This window comes from Megalops cyprinoides, chromosome 3 (genome assembly GCF_013368585.1).
Source record: "Megalops cyprinoides isolate fMegCyp1 chromosome 3, fMegCyp1.pri, whole genome shotgun sequence".
In the NCBI taxonomy this organism is placed as follows: domain Eukaryota; kingdom Metazoa; phylum Chordata; class Actinopteri; order Elopiformes; family Megalopidae; genus Megalops; species Megalops cyprinoides.
Genome location: NC_050585.1, coordinates 23398367 through 23422397, shown reverse-complemented (window position 1 = coordinate 23422397; position 24031 = coordinate 23398367). Strand labels below are relative to the sequence as shown.

The 24031-nt window shown below is 41.3% G+C and overlaps 2 protein-coding genes across 7 annotated transcripts in view; both read right to left on the bottom strand.

The window, feature by feature from the left end:
- The window catches only part of LOC118774311 (protocadherin gamma-C5-like), a 195078-nt gene that overhangs the window by 144088 nt on the left and 26959 nt on the right, over positions 1-24031 (bottom strand). Inside the window, exon 1 of one of the 6 annotated variants that reach the window (XM_036523583.1) lies at positions 20405-22931. The exons of 4 other annotated variants lie outside the window; for them this stretch is intronic. In XM_036523583.1, the coding sequence (XP_036379476.1) occupies positions 20405-22819 (2415 nt within the window). In that variant the 5' untranslated portion in view covers positions 22820-22931. Of the gene's footprint in view, positions 1-3359; positions 5760-20404; positions 22932-24031 lie in introns of those variants that run through there. One more of the 6 variants, XM_036523588.1, reaches the window with a different exon arrangement.
- On the bottom strand, positions 6360-13980 carry LOC118774011 (protocadherin beta-16-like). The gene is made up of 3 exons (XM_036523092.1): positions 13849-13980; positions 8631-9275; positions 6360-6386 (listed from the first exon to the last, which is right to left on the bottom strand). The coding sequence occupies exons 1-3, from the start codon at positions 13897-13899 to the stop codon at positions 6360-6362; spliced, it is 723 nt and encodes a 240-aa protein (XP_036378985.1). The 5' UTR covers positions 13900-13980.

Sequence of the window (24031 nt, the reverse complement as noted above, 5' to 3'; positions counted from 1 at the left end):
AAGCGCACCGGTGATTTTGCCTAAAATTGCAATTCGTTTGTTTATTATGAAACCAATAGCTGTTGTTTTTCCATAACTGAAAGATTATGTTGAAGCCGTCAAAACTTTCACAGTCATAGTACTGGTGCACAAACAATCGCACGTACACAATTTCCTGCTTTGTTTCTTTCATTTCACATGCACTGATGACGCCATCGCCAAGCTATAACCAGACTCCCGTTACAGTAAGCAGAAAAAGGTGCACCTCTGACAGGCAGGGTGAATGTCAAACAACCTAACACTGAGGCTCTGCTTGCTGTGGGAGCATAAAATATGAGCTGTCCTAAGAACGGATCGGGAAAGTTGCTGAGTTCAGCTTTGCTTTCTTGGATTGAGGCCAGCTTCATAACATGATTAGGGTTTTTTTTCTTTGTCTTCTAGTCACACAGAGCACTCAGGTAGGCTAGGCCATTTATGTTTCCGCCCTATATCTGAAGGTAACCAAAGTGAAAGCACAGTCACCGTTTTAGAGGAATAAATAGTGTGTTGCCTTTTCACTGAAACCCAATATCTGTTTTGAGATGTTTGGTGTTGTAAATTAATGCTGAAAATCATAACTGAATTAATAACCACAACTAACACCGCCCTAATGGCTCCTAAGGCATGATGAAATCAGATAAGACTTTGTACAAATGTATAAGTTGCAATATAATGACAACAGAAAGTAGAAGAAGATACAGTCACATAAACACCACGGAAACAATTTCTGAATGAACTTACATTATGACATGCACACACACACACACACACACACAAACACACACAGTGAGGTGTATGAATGTGTCCTGTATATTTTTTTTTCAAGAGATGCTTTCTATCTGTGTATAGTGCCTTTAGCTGTGTCTGTGTAGCCCAAAGCACATTGCTGGAGCAGAAGAGTTATCCCCTTTCAGAATAGCACTCCCGGACAAGCAGCATCTGAGACATGTCTGAAAATGTGTTCATTTTGATGCCCTGTCATCAGTTTGCTGAGGGACATATGTGACATCATATATTACATGAACAATCATATGTTCTTCCTGCTAAGACTGTTTAACAGTAAGATGGCCGTAACCAGACAGACAGTCTCGGTGTTTAAGCACATGTTACCAAAAGAGATCCTTACATGAAAAGAATATTAATATTTCATATGTCTATGCCCACAATGAAAGCAAATCCATTGCGTTTCATTAATTTGATTTGCTTACATATATGGGTGAATATTGAGATTAATGAGTTTAAAATTTGAAAAGGCATCTCTTCTTTTTTAACATTCCATAGACATTTGATAGGACTCATATTACATCCTCTATATTTCACATCATAATGGCATCGCCCGTGGCTGTTCTTTCCTGCCTTAGCTGAAATGATTGTGCCAATGAAAAATCTCTGCCTGCTATTTTCAGTGAAAAGCTCTTACTGTACCTTATTCACAGGGAACAGTTTACCAATAATCTTTACAATTTATAAATTTGGTTATGTTTTTGCAGATTGAATACAGACCATTATCAGCGGTTTTCAGCAGAAAGTGATACAAATGCCATCAGAAGACTCAAATGAATGTCCATCATTGCATATTGCATATACTAGGATTACTATGACCATTGGCCCAATTCTCTGAAATACAATCATAAACAATGCATTCTGTGGCCAGATTGAAATAATGCTTTCTGAAACCTGCTGTAGTTAGAGGCTGTGCTTGAGGGTGTCATGGTGTGTGTAACTCTGCATAAACACACTTTTCAGTGTATGGATGAATTGATAGAGTGACAGCAGCATGTGAGATCAAAGTCTGAATGATGTACAGATTAGTGAATGTGTTCAGAATTTTTAACAGCATGACACCATTCAACACAGGCAAATACTTAAGAACTGAAGTTATACTGAGCAGTTGTGATCCATCCACTTTTGAAACATGCCTCCACTATGATCTTCACCACAAGGAAATTGTTGACCACATGTCAAGTAAATGAATTATTCACCATAGGATGACTGAAGAGTGTAAACATACAATGTAGTTTCAAAAAGATGACTTTTCCAGGACAATCTGTAGTCACGCTCAATATAATTGAAACACACATACTTTTATACATTACTGCAAGTTCTCACCTTCACGATTATAATTGATGTATAAGTCACTCTGGATAAGACCATCTGCTGAATTCCAATAATGTAATAATTTTGGTGGCAGCAGTGTAACATAGTGAGAAAGGGGCAGGACTTGTAAACGAAAAGCTGCCGGTTCAATTCCCCACAGGGGCACAGCTGCTGTACCCTTGGGCAAGATACTTAACCCACAATTAGCTCAGTAATATCCAGCTGTATAAATGGAAAACATTGTAAAAAAGAAAAAAAAAACCTGTAATTGATGTAAGCCACTCTGGATAACAGCGTCAGATAAATGCCAATGATGTAAGTGTAATGTACAAGAGAAACACACATACTTTGCTACAATGGAGCACACATACGAATCAAAGGTTCATTCAAGAATCATTCCATCACATTACATGCATTCAGCAGACGCTGTTATCCAGATCGACTTCCAGCACAAAAGAACAGAAGTTTATCCAATCAAGTTAAATGATCAATAGTACCAGCCCAGGCTAACAACACTCCCAGCCAGGCCAGTGAGTGTGAGCATAACACCATTCAAGCCCTACCACAAGTTAACTTGTGCAATCTGACTAGGCACCTGAAGCCAAGTATGCCATGATACATCAGTCACTAGAACACAGAATCCAAAGTGTATCACAATACTAAACATAAAATAAACATCAAATTCTAGAGGTAGCAGGTTTTAGGGGGCAGGGATTGAGGTGGAACTGAGATGCAGTCTGAAGAGGTGGGTCTTCAGTCTGAGTCAGAGGGTAGTCAGTGATTCCACTCTGCTAACATCCAATGGGACAGTGGAATCACTGGCCATCCTCCAGAATCAAAACATAACTCTTCCATAAACACTGAAGAACACTCAGACATGCATACATGAGGATTCCTCACAATATACAATGATATTCAAATAAAGCTGAACTTTAACCATTCAAAACATATCCTCGCACACATTTTTGTGTCATCTCGCCTCCTCTTTCATCAATGATGGCACATAACAGAATACAACATGTCATGTAATGACTGTAAAGATTGAGCTGATGCCCTTGATTTAGTACAGTGTCTGCTCTTAGCCTAACCTTTGTTCATGCACTTTTGTAAGCAGTTCTGCAAAAGAGTGTCTGCTATATGGTTGTACGTAAAATGGAGATATTCTTCTGAAAACACAAACGATGGCTGGGGTGATTGAGAGAAAATACTGACACTATCGATCACAGTATTAGCAGTAAGCCTACCTCAATGACACCATCCTTTTCCTCGTTTATTAAATCAATGGCATTGGAGTCATTGGGGCTCCTCTTCAGGGTCTGATCAGCAGGCAGTGTGACGTCATTGTAAGAGCTGACAAACTTGAAGTCACTGGTGCGCGAGCCCGTTGTTAAGTACGTGTCATAATTGTAAGAACTGCGGAGAGTTCCTGCTCCTTCCACCTCTGCGTAGTTGGGAGGGAAATATGCGCTGGGAATGGCGACTGCGCTGTCAAACAACAGTCTGGGCTTTTTTCTATGACAAAACCTCACAGCTACGAGGACAATAATGAACATGAGAAAGAAAGTAGAAACGGAAACTAAGGCAATGATCAAATAAGAAGTTAATTTGGAATTGTTCTCCTGATAAGAAGAATCTTTCAACTCTGGAACTTCTGCCAAGTTGTCTGAAATCAGTAAATATACTGCACATGTTGCAGACAGAGAGGGCTGCCCGTTATCTTTCACTGAGATAACAAGGTTCTGCTTCATTGTGTCAGATTCAGAAATGTCCCGCTGTGTTCTGATCTCTCCGCTGTGGATACCAATAGTGAAAAGTCCCGGATCAGTCGATTTCACGATCTGATAGGACAGCCACGCATTCTGCCCAGAGTCCGCATCCACAGCGATCACCTTGGAAACCAGAGATCCAGCGTGAGCAGATTTAGGGACCATTTCAGTCATGAATGAATTCCCTGCTGGAGCAGGGTATAATATCTGTGGAGAGTTATCATTCTCATCTGTTATGAAGACACTCACAGTCACGTTACTGCTGAGTGGAGGAGAGCCGTTGTCTCTGGCAACAACGTGGACTTTGAAACTTCTGAACTGCTCATAATCAAATGATCTGACAGCGTGGATCACCCCCGTTTCTCCGTTAATGGATAAAAACGAGGACACCGGGACTCCGCTGACCTCACTGGGCAACAGAGAATAGAAAACTGTGCCGTTCTGTCTCCAGTCCGGGTCTCTCGCCTTTACAGTAATAACAGAGGATCCGGGCTTGTTATTTTCAGCCACGGAGGCTCTGTACGACTGCTCTTCAAATACAGGCGGGTTGTCATTAACGTCTGATACTGATAACTGCACAGTCTTTGAGGAGGATAAGGGCGGAGAGCCCTCGTCAGTAGCAGTGATGGTAATGTTATATTCTGATACTAGTTCACGGTCGAGTTCTGCTGTGGTTACCAGTGAGTAATAATTTTTGATAGAGGGGGTCAAGCTAAACGGGACATCTTGCTGAACAAAGCAACGCACTTTACGATTTGCCCCGGAGTCTTTATCCTGAACATTAATGATGCCCACTTCTGTTCCAGGTAACGCGCTCTCAGGGATGGGGTTATTTAGAGATTTCAGGAATATCACAGGTGCGTTATCATTCACGTCAGTGATTTCTATTATTACTTTAGCCTCAGAAGCGAGTCCAGCTCCATCTTTACCTTCAATGCGCAGCTCATATGTGGACTTTGCTTCAAAATCAATTATTCCGGTTATTCTAATCTCTCCTGTCGTCTTGTCTAGGGCAAATAATTCCCTAGCATCGTCGGAAATGCGACTGAACTCGTACGTCACATCTCCATTAGCTCCTTCGTCTACGTCAGTGGCGCTGACTGTAACCACTACAGCACCTACAGGAGAATTTTCAGGCACACTGACTTTATAGACGTCTTGGCTAAAAACGGGGATATTATCGTTAGCATCCAGCACAGTGACGTGGATAATTATAGTACCAGATCTCTGCGGAATCCCACCGTCAATCGCAGTAAGTAATAATGTAACCTCCTGCTGCTCTTCACGATCCAGCTCTTTCTCTAAGACTAACTCACCGTATTTTCCTCCGTCTGTGTTCGTATGAACAGCCAAAACAAAATGATCATTCTTTTGCAGCGTGTAGCTTTGCACAGCGTTCTTTCCTATATCCGCATCGTGGGCCTCATTCACTCGAAATCGAGCCCCTTTGTCAGCAGATTCTCGGATTTCTAGTTCTATTCGATCCTTTGGAAATCGTGGTGAGTTGTCGTTTATGTCTTGGATTTGCACCACAACGCGGTGAAGTTCTAGAGGATTTTCGAGTATTAACTCGTATTCCAGTGAACACAAAGACTGTTGGCCACAAAGCTGTTCCCTGTCAATCCTTTCAGCAACGATCAAATCGCCAGTATTGATATTGATGTCGCAAAAACTGCCACTCCCATCAATTTCCAAACGAGCCTTGCGAACCGACAGTGTTCTGAATTCCAATCCAAGATCTTTGGCTATATTTCCAATCACAGATCCGCTTCTACTCTCCTCTTGAACAGAATAACTCAGGTCTCCGTAGGCTAAGCGCAGAAGACAGCAAACAAAGCAAAATATCGCTCTGGTCAGAATAATTCTGTCGCGCTCCATTTTCAGACGACCGTTCAATTTACACATGTATTCCACTTCAAAATGCAGTTCACACTAGAAGGCACCGTAGCCTAGGATCCGACCAACAGAGAGATGGAGCAGCACATCGATGTCTGTTCTTTAATATTACATCAGTGGGAGGAGAGGAGGACCGAACGTGCCGAGTTAGTGACTAGCGACACCGTGAGTTTTTAACTGAAACTGCAATTTAATCATAAACATGTACCAACCAAAATGCATATATTTTGCGCATACTGGGCTCGTAAAATATCATTATAAATAATATCAATTTCGCTCTTGCAGAGTGTCCGATGAATTGACATTGTAACAGTTTAAGACACGTCTACGATCACTTCAGAGAGACCAGTTACGAATTTGTTTTACGTCAACTGTGCTCAGACGAATGGCAGATCGTCGTTATTTAATGAATACACATTTACATTTTGTCGGTTAGCAGGCGCTCTTATCCAGAGCGGCGTACAAGTTGAGTGTCAAGCGCACCGGTGATTTTGCCTAAAATCACAATTCAGTTGTTTAGTCTGAAACCAATAGCTGTTGTTTTTCCTTAACTGAAAAAGTATGTGGAAATCGTCAGAACCTTTACAGTGAGTCAAAGGTCACTTTAGTCTGGGAAACAAACACATGAGACTCACACATTTCCCTGTTTTGTATCTTTCATTTCACATGCACTGATGACGTCATCGACAAGGTAGAGGAAGACTCCCCTTCTCGTAAACACAAAAAGGTGCACCTCTGACAGGCAGGGTGAATGTCAAACAACTTAACACTGAGGCTCTGCTTGCTGTGGGAGCATAAAATATGAGCTGTCCTAAGAACGGATCGGGAAAGTTGTTGAGTTCAGCTTTACTTTCTTGGATTGAGGCCAGCTTCATAACATGATTAGGGTTTTTCTTTGTCTTCCACTCACACAGAGCACTCAGGTAGGTTAGGTCATTTCCGTTTCCGCCCTACAGGATTGGTTTGTTTTGTTCTGGGGAACTAGCTCCTAAGAGTAGCTAGATCTGTAGTTATTATAGTTTCTAAAAAAATATTAATATAACATTAAGATCTTCATCAAATGGTCAAACAATGCATTCATTTTGAATATATCTGAAGGAAATGATAGTGAAAGCACTGTCACAATTTGGGAGGAATGAATACTGTGCCTTGCCATTCCATTAAAACCCAACATCGGTTTTGAATTGCTCAGTGTTGCAAAATAATGCTGAAAATCATAACAGAATAAATAACCACAACTAAAGCAACCCCAATGACTACTAAGGAATGATGTAATCAGACATGATATAAATCTGTAAACTGCAATGCATGAGACAACAGAAAGTAGAATAATACACATTCAAATAATGGCCATGGAATCAATTTATGAATGAACTTGCATTCTAACACGCACACACACAAGGACACATATGCACACGCGCACACACACATACACAAAAACACAAACAGTGAGGTGTGGGGATGAGTCCCCTTTCTTTTTAAGTAAGGATAGCATTCTGTCTGTACATAAAGCATTTAGCTGCCTCTGTGTAACTGAAAGCAAATTGCTGAAGCAGATGAATAATTCCTTGCCATGATGACGGTCCCAAACGAGCAGCATCTGAGATGTATCTGAAACTGAGGTCATTTTAATGCCCCGTCATCAGCTTGCTGAGGGACACGTCTTAAGTCACAAGTTACATAAACAATCATGTGTTCTTCCAGCGAAGATTGTTTAACAGTAAGGGCATTTAAACAGACGGAAAGTCTCACTGGGTTGGCACATGTTGCCAAAGGAGATCCTGACATGAAAAGATTATTAGCAATTCATGTGTCTATCTGTGTAATGAAGGCAGGTCCACTTGGTTACATTAACTTCATCTGCTTAAACACTTGGATGAAAAGTCACATTATTGAGTTTGAAATTTGAAAATGATGTCACTTCTTTTTCAACATTCCATCGACATTTGATAGAACTCATTACATCATGCAGATTTAACAGCATAATGGCATCACCCATGGCTATTCTTTCATGATTTAGCTGAAACAATTGTGCTGACGAATAATCTATGCCTGCCACTTTCAGGATGTCAGGCTATGTGTAACTGCATAGTCACTGATCTATTCAGTGTATGGATGAACTGAAAAGGCGACCACAGTGAATGACATCAAAGTCTGAATGATATAAACATCTGTGAATCTGTTCAAATTTTTAATCATACTAAGCCCATTCAACACCAGTAAATGCTTGAGAGCTGACGTTATGCTGAGCAGCAGTATCCATCCACATTTGATACATAGCTCCACTATGAACAAAGAAATTGTTGACCACATGTCGAATAAATGAATTATTAATCATAGGACTACTGAGGAATGTAAAGATACAGTGTAGTTTCATATAGATGACTATTCCTGGACAATCTGTCATCACGCTAAACATCATTTAAACACAGATACTTTCACTCAAGAATCAACACATAACTCTTCCATACACACTAAACAGCACTCAAACATACATACATGCTTATTGCTCACAATATAAGTTCTCAAATTTCAAATAAGACTGAACCTTAAACATTCGTGCGATATCCTCACACAAGTTTTTATATCGTCTCATGTCCTCTTGCACCTGCTATGGCACATAACAGAATATGATATATCATGTCATGACAATAACAATTGGACTGAGACCCTTGATTTGACTTGACCATTGTCTGTCCTTGACCTAGTCTTTGTGCTTTCGTGTGTAAGCAGCTCTGCTAAATGGCTAAATGGCTAAACATAAAAGATAAATGTTCTGCTAAAAAGACAAGAGATAGCTGGGATGATTCAAAGAAAATGATCACTGAATTAGCAATAGGTGAGAATGCCTACCTCAATGACACCATCCTTTTCCTCGTTTATTAAATCAATGGCATTGGAGTCATTGGGGCTCCTCTTCAGGGTCTGATCAGCAGGCAGTGTGACGTCATTGTAAGAGCTGACAAACTTGAAGTCACTGGTGCGCGAGCCCGTTGTTAAGTACGTGTCATAATTGTAAGAACTGCGGAGAGTTCCTGCTCCTTCCACCTCTGCGTAGTTGGGAGGGAAATATGCGCTGGGAATGGCGACTGCGCTGTCAAACAACAGTCTGGGCTTTTTTCTATGACAAAACCTCACAGCTACGAGGACAATAATGAACATGAGAAAGAAAGTAGAAACGGAAACTAAGGCAATGATCAAATAAGAAGTTAATTTGGAATTGTTCTCCTGATAAGAAGAATCTTTCAACTCTGGAACTTCTGCCAAGTTGTCTGAAATCAGTAAATATACTGCACATGTTGCAGACAGAGAGGGCTGTCCGTTATCTTTCACTGAGATAACAAGGTTCTGCTTCATTGTGTCAGATTCAGAAATGTCCCGCTGTGTTCTGATCTCTCCGCTGTGGATACCAATAGTGAAAAGTCCCGGATCAGTCGATTTCACGATCTGATAGGACAGCCACGCATTCTGTCCAGAGTCCGCATCCACAGCGATCACCTTGGAAACCAGCGAGCCCGCATGAGCAGATTTGGGTACCATCTCAGTCATGAAGGAGTTCCCTGCTGGAGCAGGGTATAATATCTGTGGAGAGTTATCATTCTCATCTGTTATGGAGACGCTCACAGTCACGTTGCTGCTGAGTGGAGGAGAACCGTTGTCTCTGGCAACAACGTGGACTTTGAAACTTCTGAACTGCTCATAATCAAATGATCTGACAGCGTGAATCACCCCCGTGTCTCCGTTAATGGATAAAAACGAGGATACCGGAACTCCGCTGACCTCACTGGGCAACAGAGAATAGAAAACTGTGCCGTTCTGTCTCCAGTCCGGGTCTCTCGCCTTTACAGTAATAACAGAGGATCCGGGTTTGTTATTTTCAGCCACGGAGGCTCTGTACGACTGCTCATCAAATACAGGCGGGTTGTCATTAACGTCTGATACTGATAAATGCACAGTCTTTGAGGAGGATAAGGGCAGAGAGCCCTCGTCAGTAGCAGTGATTGTAATGTTATATTCTGATTCTAGTTCACGGTCGAGTTCTGCTGTGGTTACCAGTGAGTAATAATTTTTGAGAGAGGGGATTAACCTGAAGGGAACGTTTTGCTGAATGGAGCAGTGAACCTTTCCATTCGCCCCGGAGTCTTTATCCTGAACATTAATGATGCCCACCTCTGTGCCAGGTAAGGCGCTCTCAGGGATGGGATTGTTCAAGGATTTTAGAAATATCACAGGTGCGTTATCATTCACATCAGTGATTTCTGTAATGACTTTTGCATAAGAGACCAATCCTGAGCCGTCTTTTGCCTGTATTCTCATTTCATAAAATGATTGTTTCTCAAAATCAATCGAGTCTATAACCCTGATTCCACCTGTTTTATGATCAATAGAAAACAATGCCTTAACATCATCTGATACTCGGCCAAATTCGTACGTCAATTCGCCATTAGCTCCCTCGTCTGCATCAGTGGCGCTGACTGTAACCACTACAGCACCTAAGGGAGAATTTTCAGGCACACTGACTTTATAGACGTCCTGGCTAAACACGGGGATATTATCGTTAGCATCCAGCACAGTGACGTGTATAACTACAGTACCAGATCTCTGCGGAATCCCTCCATCAGTCGCAGTAAGTAATAATGTAACCTCCTGCTGCTCCTCGCGATCCAGCTCTTTGTCTAGGACCAATTCGCCATATTTCCCTCCGTCTGTGCTCGTATGAACCGCCAAAACAAAATGATTGTTCCTTTCTAGCGTGTAGCTCTGAACCGCGTTCTGTCCAATATCCGCATCGTGGGCCTCATCTAAAGGGAATCGAGCTCCTTTAACAGCTGATTCTCTTATTTCCAGCTTAATAACCTCAGTTGGAAATCGAGGCGAATTGTCGTTTATATCCTGAATTTGCAACTCAATGCGATGCAACTCCAATGGATTCTCCAGCACGAGCTCATATTTGAGGATGCAAGACAGCCTCAGACCACAAAGCCTTTCTCGGTCTATCTTCTTTGCGATAACCACATCACCAGTGTTTAGATTAATATCGCAATAATGATTCTCGTTACCTTCAATATCGATACGGGCCTTGCGAGCTGACAGTCTTTTCACATCAAGTCCTAGGTCCTTCGCTATATTCCCAATGACAGACCCGACTTTCATCTCCTCCGGTATAGAATAGCTCACATCTCCCAGGCTGGTAGGCAAAACGAGAATAAAGAACAGCAAACAGAGTATCGATGTACACACTGGTAGTACTCTAGATCCCATTTTCAAGAAGAAATACTCCGTTATGCCATATGTAATCCAGTCACCGGATGGGTAAAACAATAATCACAGACTTCCCTTTGGTTCTCCTTAAAAACGGAAAAAACCCACTAAAAATTAAGCGCACAATCCCTCTGTTTTCCTGAAATGCGGCAGCAAATCCCCCGTCTCTGTATAATACATTCGTGGGTGGAGAGGCACATTTGAAGTCCCTTCGCAGGTGAACAGCGACACGATGAGTTCAGTTTTTGACATTGTAACATGTCGTAATTTCACTGATGTACTCGGCATTATCACAGTAAATGTCTGAAAATAATCGTGTACGATGTCTGTGAAATATAAATGAATTGAGTGACACCTAGGCTAAATCCGACACAGATAACCACGGCTCGTCAGTTATTGTTTCAAACGGAGCCGTATTTAACTATATGGCAAGTGCCGTTATACAGACTACCCAGTAGAAAAATAAACATTCAGTTATTGGAGAGAAAACAACAAAAGACAAACCTACTTTTGCTCTTTGAAGATTCGATATGGATCGTTTGTCGAAAATATGAATGTAACTAGGCCTACTAAAGACGTTTTAAACGCAATGAAACACAATGAAAAGTGAGTACGGAAATAAAATTGTTTGTATGAGTACTTGCTACCTCTAAATGACAAAATTGTACGTACCACAAAAACGGCTAAATTTAGCTGAATTTCCTTTCCTTCCACGAAAAGCAGGAATATCCGAAATACTTCCTAAGCGCTATTTTGTTTTTCAGAACTGTACCTTACACCATTTGCACTTGTAATTTTAAAGATGGTGTTTTTACCTTGTTAACACTGTTAGCAAGACAAGCGAATGACCGATGCCTTACCTAGAATGGCATTCTCGTTTATAATTATTATATGAGGTCTTGTGCGATATAAATAAACAGTGATTAAACAGAAGATAGTAACGCAGAACAGTCCCAGCTGCGCTGAATGGACGAATGGACAGTCCTCATCAAATGAGTAAGAAAGACGTGAACGAGACCATGTTTAATCGAGCGCAATATTTGTATGTCCGAAACCCAAACATTAACAAGATAACGTGCAGCACAATAGTTCCCCTCGACCTCACGTGCCTCTCGTTTCTGTGCGTGCCTGCCTCTGTGTAATTAACGGTGTATTTTGCATCTCACAATTATTATATTTGGCCCAGATGGCGGATGTTCTCCAAATATATGACTTTGTATCTTGTATGTATCGTCACTTGTTATGTTTACGTTTTGTGGAAAGATGATTGTAACTATCTCTGATGATAAATACCGAGTACTTTACATAAAAAAGATTCATATTTAATGTTTTTAAATATTTGTATGATGGCTGGGTTATCTGGTAACCGATTTACCTTAATTATTCCTCCCCGCTGATTGAAAATAGCAATTAACCTAAATGTACAATACATGCATTTTGTCAGGGGTTGGCACTATTTGAATTTCAGTTATAATAATTTACCTATAATTCCGATTGTAACATTACAAAATATGACTGACTAAATGAAATCTGGATCCTGGAAACACATGACCATGAACCAGGAAATGTTACATAAATGTCCATAGCCTCAGTAAATCAGCCTGCTTTTCACAAATTATAGTTCTATGAGTTCGACAGAGACTAGATTAATGCGCACTGAAAAGCAGAATGAGCGGCATTACCTGTTAATGAGACCAGCTAATGAGTGTTACTATGCCTGATATCCAAGCTTATAATACAGGCAATTTCAGTACCATCACTGTGAACAGCGACACAGACAGAAGTTTGATTTACGGATAAATTACAGTAACCAACACAATCAAATGTTTAAAATTAATACCTATATCCCGGATCCACACGCAACAGCGAAATCAAAAAAAAAAGAAAATTGCTTAAAATTTAACTATACACCTTCAGTCCTAAAGGCCAAAAGTATTGACCGAAACATTTAAAAGGGCACCACATGTTCAGCTGACGATTCTGGTTTCTAAGTGAAAGACCAATTAAAGAATGTGATGCACAATTTAAAGACATCACACACTTAAAACAGGTGTGAAATAATTCTGGTGGAACAAAACACGGAGTACACATTTTCACCATATTGACATGAAACCTCAAAGACTTTAAAAACTGGAAATGATAACAACATGAAAAGTGTTACCAGAGTTGCTCCTTTTGATCCTGTTTCATTTCTTCCATCTTGCTCACTGGATTCATTTGGGCTCCTCTTCAGAGTCTGATCAGCAGGCAGGGTGACGTCATTGTAAGATCTAGCGAATTTGAAGTCGCTGGTGCGGGAGCCCGTTGTTAAGTACGTGTCATAATTGTAAGAACTGCGAAGAGTTCCTGCTCCTTCCACCTCTGCGTAGTTGGGGGGGAAATATGCGCTGGGAATGGCGACTGCGCTGTCAAACAACAGTCTGGGCTTTCTTCTACGGCAAAACCTCACAGCTATGAGGACAATAATGAACGCGAGAAAGAAGGTAGAAACGGAAACTAAGGCAATGATCAAGTAGGATGTTAATTTGGAATTGTTCTCTTCATAAGACTTCTCTTTGAAATCTGGAACTTCTGCCAAGTTATCTGAAATCAGTAAATAGACTGCACATGTTGCAGACAGAGAGGGCTGTCCGTTATCTTTGACTGAGATAACAAGGTTCTGCTTCATTGTATCAGATTCAGAAATGTCCCGCTGTGTCCTGATCTCTCCGCTGTGGAGACCAATAGTGAAAAGTCCCGGATCAGTCGATTTTACGATCTGATAGGACAGCCACGCGTTCTGACCATTATCTGCATCCACAGCGATCACCTTGGAAACCAGAGAGCCCGCGTGAGCAGCTTTGGGAACCATTTCAGTCATGAAGGAGTTCCCTGCTGGAGCAGGGTATAATATCTGTGGAGAGTTATCATTCTCATCTGTTATGAAGACACTCACAGTCACGTTGCTGCTGAGTGGAGGAGAACCGTTGTCTCTGGCTACAACGTGGACTTTGAAACTTCTGAACTGCTCATAATCAAATGATCTCACAGCGTGGATCACCCCCGTGTCTCCGTTAATGGATAAAAACGAGGATACCGGGACTCCGCTGACCTCACGGGGCAACAGAGAATAGAAAACTGTGCCGTTCTGTCTCCAGTCCGGGTCTCTCGCCTTTACAGTAATAACAGAGGATCCGGGCTTGTTATTTTCAGCCACGGAGGCTCTGTACGACTGCTCATCAAATACAGGCGGGTTGTCATTAACATCTGATACTGATAACTGCACAGTCTTTGAGGAGGATAAGGCTGGAGAACCCTCGTCACTAGCACTGATTGTAATGTTATATTCTGATACTAGTTCACGGTCGAGTTCTGCTGTGGTTACCAGTGAATAATAATTTTTGATAGAGGGGATCAACTTGAAAGGAACATTTTGTTGAATGGAGCAGCGAATCTGTCGATTCGCCCCAGAGTCTTTATCCTGAACATTAATGATGCCCACTTCTGTGCCAGGTAACGCGCTCTCAGGGATGTGGTCATTCAGAGATTTCAGAAATATAACAGGGGCGTTGTCGTTAACATCTGTAATTTCTATTATTACTTTTGAATTCGAAGCTGCCCCTGAGCCGTCTTTTGCTTGTATTCGCATTTCATGATATGATCCATCTTCATAATCAATTGGCCCAATTAATTTAATCTTTCCAGTTTCCCTCTCAATAGAAAATAGTTTTGTCGCTTTATCAGATATGCGACTGAACTCGTACGTCACTTCACCATTAGCTCCTTCGTCTGCGTCAGTGGCGCTGACTGTAACCACTACAGCACCTAAAGGAGAATTTTCAGGCAGACTCACTTTATAGAAGTCCCGGCTAAACACGGGGATATTATCGTTAGCATCCAGCACAGTGACGTGTATAACTACAGTACCAGATCTCTGCGGAGTCCCTCCGTCAGTCGCAGTAAGTAATAATGTAACCTCCTGCTCCTCTTCACGATCCAGCTCTTTATCTAAGACTAACTCACCGTATTTCCCTCCGTCTGTGTTCGTATGAACAGCTAAACCAAAATGATTATTCCTTTCTAGCGTGTAGCTCTGAACCGCGTTCTGTCCAATATCCGCATCGTGGGCCTCATCTAAGAGGAAACGAGCTCCTTTAAGCGTGGATTCCCTTATTTCAAGCTTAATAATCTCGTTTGGAAATCGCGGTGCATTGTCATTGATATCCTGTATCTTCAAATCAATGCGATGTAATTCCAATGGATTCTCTAACACGAGCTCGTATTTTACAGCACACATTATTATTGTACCGCAAAGCTCTTCTCGGTCTATCCTCTCTTTTAAAACCAAATCACCGTTATTCAAATTAATATCGCAATAATGGTTATCGCTACCTTCAGCATCAATACGGGCCTTGCGTGCTGACAGTCTTTTAACATCGAGTCCAAGGTCCTTCGCTATATTCCCAATAACAGTCCCGCGTTTCATCTCCTCCGGAATAGAATAGCTCACATCTCCCAGGCTTGTCGGCAAGGCGAGGATAAAGAACAGCAAAGAGAACATCGAGGCAGATACAAAGAGTCGTCTGAGTCCCATTCTCAAGATGAAACACCAGGCAATTAAAACCACAATCAAATTAATGAGTAACTACAACATTTAACGGATGATTCACTTTGCCCCTTTCTCTAATCATACAAAAAACAACCAAATAGCGAGACTATCCGCGTGATGTTTTCCCCTGATATGCACAGGCGAATCGCAGGTCTCTGAATATTATACTAGTGGGTGGAGATGTGCATCTAACGTCCCCTCGCTGGTGAACAGCGACACTCTGAGTTCCTCTTAGACAACTGCATTATGTGTCAAATATTTTCGTTCGGTATCAGGGGCGATTTTTTTCTCAAATTGTAAATATCGACAGTTTCAATTCCAATTTATTTCAGCGCCACAATGGGTAATTTAATTCGGATTAGCACCCTTCGTTCCACATTATATGAAAACTTTCATTTTTGAAATAAATTGTATGATGCATTTTACAAGCAAGACTGCATAAAATATAAACTACTCGCCAGCAGAAAACAAAACAGCTCTAGAATGAAGAAATATCTGATTCTATCTTTCAGTCATAAATGAGAGTTATTTTGGGAATGATTCAGTTCAATGAGGCAGTGAATATATGAATGAAATTGTATTATTGCGTAGGCTAAATCATGCCCTTGAGACTCCACAAGCCATACAGATAATAACGACAAAAGAAAATTAAATGGGCTCCCCATCGTGGTGTAAAATATATGAATATTTGGAATCTGTTTTAAACACTGTATTTTTACAGCTGTAGTGTGAGCGGATTTGTGGCCAGACATTTGGTGCTCTGTTACTGATGCGCTGTAGAGGAACACCTATAATAGCTGTTCACGGAGGTGAGTGCGTTGTGCGAGGAAAACCTTCACTCTCTGTATGGTTTCTGCAAAAGGCCATTGAAGAAGGCCATTTGAATACATTTCAGGATTACTGTTCTTTACTGTACATTCATATAACGAATGTAAATTCTCTCTGCTTAACGAAAATGAATACGAGCCTGCATTTATTTTAAAACCCCGTCCGCAGTATCATCCATTCTACAGCCGGATGATACTTACTGAACACAAAGTGTTACGGAACTTAACAGGGGAGTATACAAATAAGGATTATTAAACCACAATAAAAAACTGCCTATCCGGATATAAATAATCAACTCCATGATAAATTCAGATAGCAACGGAACGCAAGCAATATCCATTTCGCACTCTCAAAAGTAAAAACTGTGATAATATTGTTACAAATCCAGACATGCCTGTGAACGTTTTTTACTGAAGACGTCATTCACGGATTTGTTTTACGTCATCTGTGCACAAAATTACACTTCGTAATTAATAAATCACTCTGCCGATGAGCTATTTCCCGCCGTCACGGCACACCTGACAGGAAGCGTGTGAGATAAACCTGAGACTGCGACCGGTTGAATGTTCCGTCATCAATTTGCTGTGATACACGTGTGAAGGCAAGGGTTATATAAATCATGCGACCCTCTAGCTAAGATTGCTTGAAAGGGCAATACAGCGATTTTTTCCTCATCTTAAATCACTGATTGGTATCATCATTTTTAAATGAAAAAGCTTATTTTCATATTTTAGATTTTTTTTCCAGGGCTTCTCTCTTCTAGAAATGAACAGGCTATTTTCTGTTAGAGTCCCACATTTGTTTATTGATATTCATAACATAATGCTTTATTGGGTGGCAATACTTATGACTCCCTTCCCCCTCCAGCTCTCAAAACTTGAGCAGACTTGCGTTTCTGTCTATTTCAACAAGCTGACTCGCTTGAAAGCTGGCTCAAGACAACATTGTGCAAGTTTATTGGGGACACACACACATAGGCCTAGTTGGTCAGGGTCAGGGTAATCTTTGATAGTGGTTGCAAATATGCGGTAATACACAGTCCAGACTGATAGCTTGTTTGAGGAGACTGCTGTTGTGCTATGACTCTGCTCGTAATCCCTCAATTAACTGCAGGTGCGCAGGCACCATGAAGAGAACTACACCTTAGTAAAGGTAGCTCACACATCAAAGAAATAAGGAAAACTACCTCACAGAGGCTGCAAAATCTATGTTTCCTTTATTTAAGCATTGCTTATGTTAAACTGCAAACAAAAGTTTCAGTCACAAAATAATTATCAGTGTCAGGACAAGTGATATTTTATACACGAATACCTTGCAAGTCTGTGTGTAAGAAACAAATTCAAGACCAGGAGAGCCGCAGTGTCTGAATCTTATTTTTCATTGTTCATTGTCCATTTATTGTTCCGCTAAAGAACGTGACTTACGTGAGGCAAACAGCTTACTTAGCTAAACAATGCTAGCTAGGTGGTCCCCAAACTCCTGTCTGAGATTGGATTTCATGTACTATTTGTTGCTATTGACGTTAGTTTCTCTGTTGTATTGAACAGTGCTGGCCTTTCCTCTCTCCTTTACTTTTAGAAGGCTGAATGGGACCCTGAATGTCAATTCTTATGACTACTAGCCTCGCTATTAATGAATCATCAGCTCACAGAAACACTTAAACTGAAAAGAAATGTTTACCGAACTGTGAGTAGGGTAGCTACCCAAATTAAATAGAAACAGTGTTGCTAAGGAACACTAATTACCGGCTACCATAATGCTAGCCATAAATTCTAAACACATGGTGTAGATTTCATCATCTTTAGGAAGGCTGTGCAAGCATTTGCTTGCTGCCTGACAGCCAGCTACAACACATTTTGCATGGCCTGCTCATTGTTTTCTAAGCTTACTTGCTTGCAGCATAACAAGCCAAAATGAAGATCTCAGGAATTTTACTTGCGCAGTGGCCAGAACTGCAGAAGGGTAGGGACATGCAAATTTTATATTAAACCTGTGGCTCTAGAAGATGAAGTTGCACTGGGATGTTTTGTGTTATACTATGTACATTTATGACAATACAAGAGATGTCTGTGTCCACCACACCCATGACATTGTCTTGCTTGTGCTAAAGTACTTGTTTAATGGTGGGATGATTGCTGCACCAACATATTTCTTCTTACAAGGCAGTCAAACAATACCATTTTCAGAAACATTGTTTGTGTTCGGTCTTGAATTCTTAAGTCAGCATAGTACCTCTCACTGACAGATGCATATAGCTGAAGATGAGCACTTGTGTGCACACAAGATTATGCAATCATTGCAATGGTTCATATGCATGACTGCACTCCCTTACATTTGATTTCAAATGGGACAACATAGTTACCAGCCTGTGCTAAGACCAATCAAGGGCAGCACATATGAGATTTTTATTGGAAGACTCTACATAGCAGACAGTGTGAGGTCTTGTCATGTGTACTGCATATTACATTTTAACAGCTCAACTGAATACTTGTTCTTGGATTTTGATAAAAGCTGCAGTTCATACCACCAATACTTCTTTGGATCAAGACTGCATACATTGACAGAATTACAGGGTTATGTGTCCGAACATTGAGCTGTGGTGTACACATGACATCTATCTGCATTCGGGCTGTATCATTGTAGGACACTGCTCTGGGCTACATGAGACTACAAGTAGGGATATACTGTACATACATCAGCACATCCAAGGACCAATGAGTGCCCTGCTTAAAGGGATGTCATCATACTAGAAGATGAAGTTGCAGTGTGTTATGCTGCGCGCATTTATAACAACACTATGATATTATGGCTCTGAAATATGTCATGAATATTGTTAATTCAGAGAGTTGGTGAGGCAGTTTTAACCAAATGGTGTAATTCTTCCAAAAATTCATCTGTTGCCATGGCTGGCACTTAATTGACATGTTCCAATTTTAATAATACTGCAGCAAAATTATTCTTAATTATTCTTGGCAAGTCTGTTTTTAGAATCAATTATTTGGTGAATGCTGACTGTCTCAACTAAAGGAGAGGTCTGATCTTCCTCAAAATAGTTATCTGATAACTCTTCTGACCATCCAACAGTGTTAATTACATCAGGATGGAAATCTTTTAGTGAATGTGGATTGTATTCCACATTATTTACCAGGCATGTTGACCATTTATCAGGTAGGTTGGGTTTTTGCAGGTTGACTGTTTATAGATGATGAATGGTGCCATTCAACACCAGCAAATACATAGGAGCTGAAGTCATAGTGAGCAATGAACCATCCACATTTGAAACATGCCTCCACTACCATCTACACCACAGAGCAATTGTTAACCACATGTTAAAAAATGAACTATGTATCATGGGATGACTGAGGAATGTAAACCTACAGTGTGGTTTTAAACAGATGACTGTTCATGGACAATTTGTAATCACATTCAACATCATTTAAATGCACATTTTATGCATTATTGAACGTTCTTACTCGTATAGGTGAAACACATGTACTTTGCCAAACCAAGCTTATAAACAAATCAAAGATTCACTCAGGAATAAACACGTGGCTCTTCTCATCCACACAATAAAACACACTCGATCACACATACATGCTTATAAACCACAATTTAAGTACACGATAGGACTGAACTTTAAACATTCATTCTGTATCCTCACAAACATTTTATATCATCTCAGAACTTTTTACACCTACCATGTAGCTTAACAAAATGTGACATATCATGTAATGACAATAGAAATTGGGCTGAGACCCTTACTTTAGTACTGTGTCTGCTCTCAGCCTAACCTTCGCGTATGCTCTTTCGTAAATCGTTCAGGATAAAAGCGTGAAATAAATGGCTAAATGTAAAATATTTTGCTAAAACCGCGATGGATGGCTGAGATGATTGAAAGAAAATAATAACACTAATAATCACTCCATCAGCTGTAGGTGAGAAATCCTACCTCAATGACATCATCGTTCTCCTCAGTTATAACGTTACTGGCAAGAACGTCATTGGGATTCCTCTTCAGGGTCTGACCAGCAGGCAGTGTTACGTCATTGTAAGAGCTGACAAACTTGAAGTCACTGGTGCGCGAGCCCGTTGTTAAGTACGTGTCATAATTGTAAGAACTGCGGAGAATTCCTGCTCCTTCCACCTCTGCGTAGTTGGGAGGGAAATATGCGCTGGGAATGGCGACTGCGCTGTCAAACAACAGTCTGGGCTTTCTTCTACGGCACAATCTCATGGCCACGATGAGAATAATAAACGCGAGAAAGAAGGTGGAAACGGACACCAAGGCAATGATCAAATACGAAGTTAAATTGGAATTACTCTCTCCAAAGGACATATCTTTCAATTGTGGAACTTCTGCCAAGTTGTCGGAAAGCAGTAAATAGACTGCACAGGTTGCAGACAGAGAGGGCTGTCCGTTATCTTTCACTGAGATAACAAGGTTCTGCTTCATAGTATCAGATTCAGAAATGTCCCGCTGTGTCCTGATCTCTCCATTGTGGATACCAATAGTGAAAAGTCCCGGATCAGTCGATTTCACGATCTGATAGGACAGCCACGCATTCTGCCCAGAGTCCGCATCCACAGCGATCACTTTGGAAACCAGAGAGCCCGCGTGAGCAGCTTTGGGAACCATTTCAGTCATGAAGGAGTTCCCTGATGGAGCAGGGTATAATATCTGTGGAGAGTTATCATTCTCATCTGTTATGGAGACACTCACAGTCACGTTGCTGCTGAGTGGAGGAGAGCCGTTGTCTCGGGCAACAACGCAGACTTTGAAACTTCTGAACTGCTCATAATCAAATGATCTCACAGCATGGATCACCCCCGTGTCTCCGTTAATGGATAAAAACGAGGATACCGGAACTCCGCTGACCTCACTGGGCAACAGAGAATAGAAAACTGTGCCGTTCTGTCTCCAGTCCGGGTCTCTCGCCTTTACAGTAATAACAGAGGATCCGGGTTTGTTATTTTCTGCCACGGAGGCTCTGTACGACTGCTCTTCAAATACAGGCGGGTTGTCATTAACGTCTGATACTGATAACTGCACAGTCTTTGAGGAGGATAAGGGTGGAGAACCCTCGTCAGTAGCAGTGATTGTAATGTTATATTCTGATACTAGTTCACGGTCGAGTTCGGCTGTGGTTACCAGTGAGTAATAATTTTTGATAGAGGGGATTAAATTGAAAGGAACATTTTGCTGAATGGAGCAGCGGACCTGACGATTCGCCCCGGAGTCTTTATCCTGAACATTAATGATGCCCACCTCTGTGCCAGGTAACGCACTCTCAGTGATGGGGTTGTTGAGAGATTTTAGAAATATCACAGGTGCGTTATCATTAACATCAGTGATTTCTGTAATGACTTTTGCATAAGATACCAACCCTGAGCCGTCTTTCGCCTCTATTCGCATTTCATAAAATGATTGTTTCTCAAAATCAATCGAGTCTATAACCCTGATTCCACCTGTTTTATGATCAATAGAAAACAATGCCTTAACATCATCTGATACTCGGCCAAATTCATACGTCACTTCGCCATTAGCTCCCTCGTCTGCATCAGTGGCGCTGACTGTAACCACTACAGCACCTAAAGGAGAATTTTCAGGCACACTGACTTTATAGACGTCTTGGCTAAAAACGGGGATATTATCGTTAGCATCCAGCACAGTGACGTGTATGACTACAGTACCAGATCTCTGCGGAATCCCTCCGTCAGTCGCAGTAAGTAATAATGTAACATCCTGCTGCTCCTCACGATCCAGCTCTTTGTCTAGGACCAATTCGCCGTATTTCCCTCCGTCTGTGTTTGCATGAACAGCCAAAACAAAATGATTATTCCTTTCTAGCGTGTAGCTCTGAACCGCGTTCTGTCCAATATCCGCATCGTGGGCCTCATTTAAAGGGAATCGAGCTCCTTTAACAGCTGATTCTCTTATTTCCAGCTTAATAACCTCAGTTGGAAATCGAGGCGAATTGTCGTTTATATCCTGAATTTGCAACTCAATGCGATGCAACTCCAATGGATTCTCCAGCACGATTTCGTATTTGAGGATACAAGACAGCCTCAGTCCACACAGCCTTTCTCGGTCTATCCTCTCTGCGACAACCAAATCACCACTGCTCACGTTAATATCACAATAATGACTGCCTCCGCTTTCAGTGTCGATACGAGCCTTTCGATTTGACAGTCTTTTCACATCCAGTCCGAGGTCCTTCGCTATATTCCCAATGACGGACCCGACTTTCATCTCCTCCGGAATAGAATAGCTCACATCTCCCAGGCTAGTCGGCAGAGCGAGGATAAAGAACAGCAAACAGACCATGGTGTCAGATACAACGAGTCCTCTGGTTCCCCTTTCCATGAGGAAATACTCACTTATTTCAGAAAAGCTCCAATCAGCAGTAATCACCACAGATTTCCATCTGCTCCTTTTTAACGAGAACTAAACGGTGAAAAGGGAAGCGCACAACACCACGTACTCTTACTTTTAAAATGAAGCAACGAATCGCCCGTCCCTAAATAATACACTCATGGGTAGAGAGCCACATCGAACGTTCCCTTGCTGGTCAACAGCGACACTCTGAGTTCAGAGTTTTACATTGCAAGACCTATTTTTACTTTTGTTCAAGCAGAATTCTGTGTTGTCACAGTAAATGTCTAATTATAACTGTGTTCAATCTCTTTGAGATTTAAATGAATTCAGTAGCATCGAGACCGAATCTGACTCAGATGAGCAGAGTTGGCCCTGTTGTCGGGCAAACCACCAACACAAATCAGATTTTTTTGAGTTTTGATCTCAATCGTGTGTCAGGAAGCTTTAATACAACAAATAAGACGTCTATAAAATGAATTAATCACTATGCAGATAAAGTCGGTTTGTTCAATAAATTCCCCTCAGACGGCAAAAACTTCCGTTTCACAAGAGAAAATTTTGACCGAATTTCCCATTGTTTTCGGAAAGGCGTGATTATTGGAAATACGTCATAGGCTGCGTGCTTTTACAGTTGTGACTACGTCACCTTATTCTGCACTTGTGTATTTTGAAGGAATCGGGGGTGCTTTGCCATTTTAATCAATGATAGCAGGAAATGAGCATGACCGTTGATTTAGCTAGATAGCATTCTTGTTAATGAATATTATATGAGCTAAAACACGTAGTACAAAAAGAGTGACTGCCCAGACGACAGCAAAGCAGGTTGGTGGTGAAGAACCACGGTGAACTGGGACTGTTTTCCTCATTAAATGAATAGGAAAGACGTGAAGGAGACCATGTTTACTCTAGCGCAATATGTGCACCCGCGTAACCCAAACAGTAACAAGATAACGTGAAGCCGAATACTTCCTCTCGACGTTGCATAGGCCTATCCCTCTTTTCTGTGTCTGCCTGTGTCTGCTTGCATAATTAACGGTGTGTTTTATATCTCGAAATGATTATGGCTTTGACCAGACGGCGGATGCGCAAGCATATGACTGTACAAGTGTATCTTGACTTGTTTATGTTTACGTCTTGCGCTGAGATGACTGCAACGACCTCCGATTTACATAAAGACTACTAAAGACTCATGTTTAATGT

Coding starts and splice junctions, on each gene's coding strand:
- LOC118774011 (XM_036523092.1), bottom strand. CDS start 13,899: ATGACTGAAATGGTTCCCAAAGCTGCTCACGCGGGCTCTCTGGTTTCC. Junction 9,276..13,848: donor CGGGCTCTCTGGTTTCCAAG/GTGATCGCTGTG, acceptor CTGGTTTCCAAG/GTGATCGCTGTGGATGCGGA. Junction 6,387..8,630: donor AAAAGGATGGTGTCATTGAG/GTAGGCATTCTC, acceptor TTTGTTTCCCAG/ACTAAAGTGACCTTTGACTC.